The sequence below is a fragment of the Apaloderma vittatum genome, unplaced genomic scaffold (assembly GCF_000703405.1).
Source record: "Apaloderma vittatum isolate BGI_N311 unplaced genomic scaffold, ASM70340v1 Scaffold44404, whole genome shotgun sequence".
NCBI lineage: Eukaryota > Metazoa > Chordata > Aves > Trogoniformes > Trogonidae > Apaloderma > Apaloderma vittatum.
In genome coordinates this window covers 1-3,522 of record NW_009712946.1, presented here as the reverse complement: position 1 = coordinate 3,522, position 3,522 = coordinate 1, and the positions used below count along the sequence as shown (strand labels likewise).

Below are 3,522 nucleotides of genomic sequence, written 5' to 3'. Positions count from 1 at the left end.
ATATGTATTTTATATATATATATATATAAACACTAATGAATGTTACCTGGTGAGAAATACTGCAGGACAAACTTATTTCATCAGTACACACTTTTAAAATCAATGCTTATTTGACACCAAGGTAAGGGGCAAAGGAAAACAGCACCTTCCCCAACAGGTGAGAAGGTTCTATACGCCTGCACAATTGTTTCTGGAGCACTACGGCCAGCAACACAGACACACAACCAAGCAGACTGATGATTCCAAGAAAGCAAATAATTTGCCCAGGATAGGAAAAAACCAACAGAGTAGAGAGTGGGAGCACAAGTGCACACCTACCTTGCTCCGACGGACACCAGAACAACACTGTCGAGGTTGAGCTTACACCACTCCTCCACATCATGTGCAAAGGTTGCGCTGAACAAGGCTCTTCTCACCAGGTGGGACGTGCATGCCAGGAAGATGTAGGCCAGCTGGTCTCGGAACCCTGTCTTCCCCTCTTCAAACAGTTTGTCTGATTCATCCACCACCAGCCACTCCACACTAGGAACAGAGTGGTTTTCCTTTCAGTAAGAGCCACTTGCAGAGAAGGCAAACGTTCTAACAGACCGTCACAGATGCAAGGACTATGCACGCATCTGCTCTTCAGCAACAAAACCCGCAGCAAAGCCCCATGTGAGAAAGACTCTTGGTACCTGGTCAAGTCAATTGCTGGAGGATCTTGTTTCAGCAGATAAATGAGTCTGTTTGGAGTAGTAACTAGTACATCTACAGAAAGGAAAAAAAAGAGAAAAAAGCAGAAAAATGTTGAATAAGACACAAAATAAACTAGACTAACAGAGCCCTGAGAAAAACGAGTTCCAATCCAATCTGTCAGGGGCCCACTGTCACGCTCGCTTCTTATTTCTTCCACGCCAGCTACTTTTTTAAAGCGTTGGGCAATAGATCGCACATCTAGAGTGGAATTAACCGATCTCTTTAAAACCATGCAGGTCAGACAAGAAAGGTCAGTGACAATTTCTCAATTTTTAGAAACACTTCAGTAGTTAAAACAATTACCAAATTTCTTAGAAGACTTGGGGCCAAACTTCTTTGCTGCTGCAGCTGCCTTGTGGATCATGTGTATCCTGAAGCCAGTCCCCTCAGCCAACTTCACCAGCTCGCGATGCGTCTGAGAAGGCAACAAGAGAGACTAAAATTTCAAACTGAGCTGATTAGCTTTTCTAATGAGAAAAGCTGCAGACAGTCCTGAAGATACAGCTTCAAACATCACCCCCATTGCAGCACTGAGAGAAAGCTGCCTGGATTTCCTAGCATAACAAAATGCAGCTTCCTAACACGCAACATTCACTTGGAAGTTCTCAAAGGCCTCACTACTGTATTTTGACTCTAACAACCTAGCTGCTGTAAGCTCAAAGTTGTAATTTTATATTGAAGCTTTTTTACCAAACCAAAATAAAAGTTATTCATTGAAATTCTGTGTTTGGGACACACAGATAAATCTCTTGTAGCAAATCCCAAACATGAAAGTAGATATTATGGGCACCTAAGTACTGGGCAGTTTTAAAATATAATCAAAAGAATCTTGAGCCTCTAATCTAATCATTTAGATTAGACTGAGATACTAGATATGTAGCTATTTCACAGAATACAAAAGACTTAAAAGGCATGTTTACATTAGCTTTTTCTCATATCTGAGAAAAAAATATTTACTAAGCTGCTATTCTGCTGACTCAGAGTGAAAACTTTTAAGCACATCAAAATGACAACCCCCTTTCCCCTCGACACGCACCTGGCTAGCAAGTTCTCGGGTGGGTGATATGATCAGAGCTCTGAATCCTTTGTTCCTCGGTTGTTTCAGATGTGTCAAGAGAGGAATACAAAATGCCAGTGTTTTTCCAGACCCAGTAGGAGCTGAAGCTAAAAGTTCTCGACCCTGTAAGAAAAACAAGAAGAGCATTACATTCAACCAGAAAAAAACTCCACAAACCAAAAATCACATTCACGTAAATCTTAATGTGGTAGACTAACCCAAAATATTTAATACTGCAATGGCTAAGTTTTAAACACTGATGCAGCTGATATACCTCTAAAGCTGTGCAACTAACCAGCGCCGTGACCCCAAAGGGAGGCCGCTCCATATTTTACCACGCTCCCCGTGATAAAATACAACATCAGAGCACTTACATGAAGCATGACGGGAATAGCCTGCATCTGGATCGGTGTTGGGACTTGGAAGCCAGCAGCTTGAATATTCTCCATGATTTTAGGGTGAATTTTGTATTCTTTTTGAAGTTGGTCAAATGTGGCAACTGGGTCAGGAAGATCTGTTCCTTGAACATTAATCCTGTGTTTATTTCTGAAGCGGTTTATCTAAAAAGCAAAACCCAAACTCTTTCTATAACAGCATAAAACTAAACATGCGTGGAGTCACCTTCTGGTTATTTTCCCCATACTCAGTCACCCTCCTCCCAAGACGAATCACCGTAAATGAACCTCAATTTTTAGATGAAACATCCAAAGAAATCATGAATTCCACGGTCTCACCTTTTCTCTTCTCAAGCGTTCAAGTTTCTCTGCAGTAGGTTTTTTGTCTTTTGCATCTTCAAATTTTGCTTCCAGAGAAGACATCCACCTTATTCCATTACTTTCTGACAACTCTGGCATTGATGCTGCTTCTGGAAGTTTAAAAAAAAAAGTGAAATTTTCCACTAGTAAAATCCAGTAAAGAAGAACACCTCAAAATCTTTTTCCTCTCATTCTCTCTAAAGTTAATGACGACTCCAGAAGGATGGCAACCACATCCCCATGTGTTAACACTAAATCCTGGCCCAATTATTTTATCAGCTCTCACACAAGCCAGCCAAAGAACCCAGAAGCCTCTTTTTTTTTTTCCCAGGAAAACAACCTACAGCACCTGCAGATTTTAAATAAACTGAAACACGAAGCATGAACAGGGTACTCCACCAAGGACACACGTGGAGGGGGTCGATCTCTTCATCCTAGAAGCCAATGATAGGATGAGAGTAAACAGCATCAAGATGCACCAGGGGAGGTTTAGGCTGGATATTAGGAGGAATTCCTTGACTGAAAGGGTCAGGCACTGGAACATGCTGCCCAGGGAGGCAGCCGAGTTACCATCCCTGGAGGTGTTTGATGTCATGCCTAGCGACATGGTTTAGCAGCTGGCTTTGTAGGGCTGCACTGAGAGTTGGACTCAAATTCAAAGGTCTTCTCCAGCCAAAGCGATTCTATGGTTCATACCTCGTGTCTTTTTCTTTTTCCTTTTCCCTTCACCGCTTTCCACGTTTCTCTTTCTCTTTCCTGCCATCTCTCCGCTGTTTTTCCCTGCTTCATCATCCTCCTGCTGCTCTCCCGCAAGCCCCTCGCCCTCTTCAGCAGACCCCAGGGGGGCTTCCTCCTCACGCCCGAAGAAATCAAGGCTCTCCAGCGAGACACCGCTCCCCTTTATCACCTGAGGGAACAAATAACGGGAAAACACGGTGAGACAGCGCGGCCGGATCCCACCGTCTCTCCGGCCTC

The 3,522-nt window shown here is 43.2% G+C and overlaps 1 protein-coding gene across 1 annotated transcript; it reads right to left on the bottom strand.

The window, feature by feature from the left end:
* Positions 1-314: 314 nt before the first annotated feature.
* Positions 315-3,454, bottom strand: LOC104267180 (probable ATP-dependent RNA helicase DDX52; the record flags this gene model as incomplete). Its single annotated transcript, XM_009868154.1, has 7 exons — positions 315-522; positions 675-747; positions 1,039-1,150; positions 1,772-1,915; positions 2,167-2,352; positions 2,527-2,657; positions 3,244-3,454. Coding segments are annotated over 7 exons (1,065 nt in total), but the record flags the coding sequence as incomplete, so codon positions are not given.
* Positions 3,455-3,522: the final 68 nt, after the last annotated feature.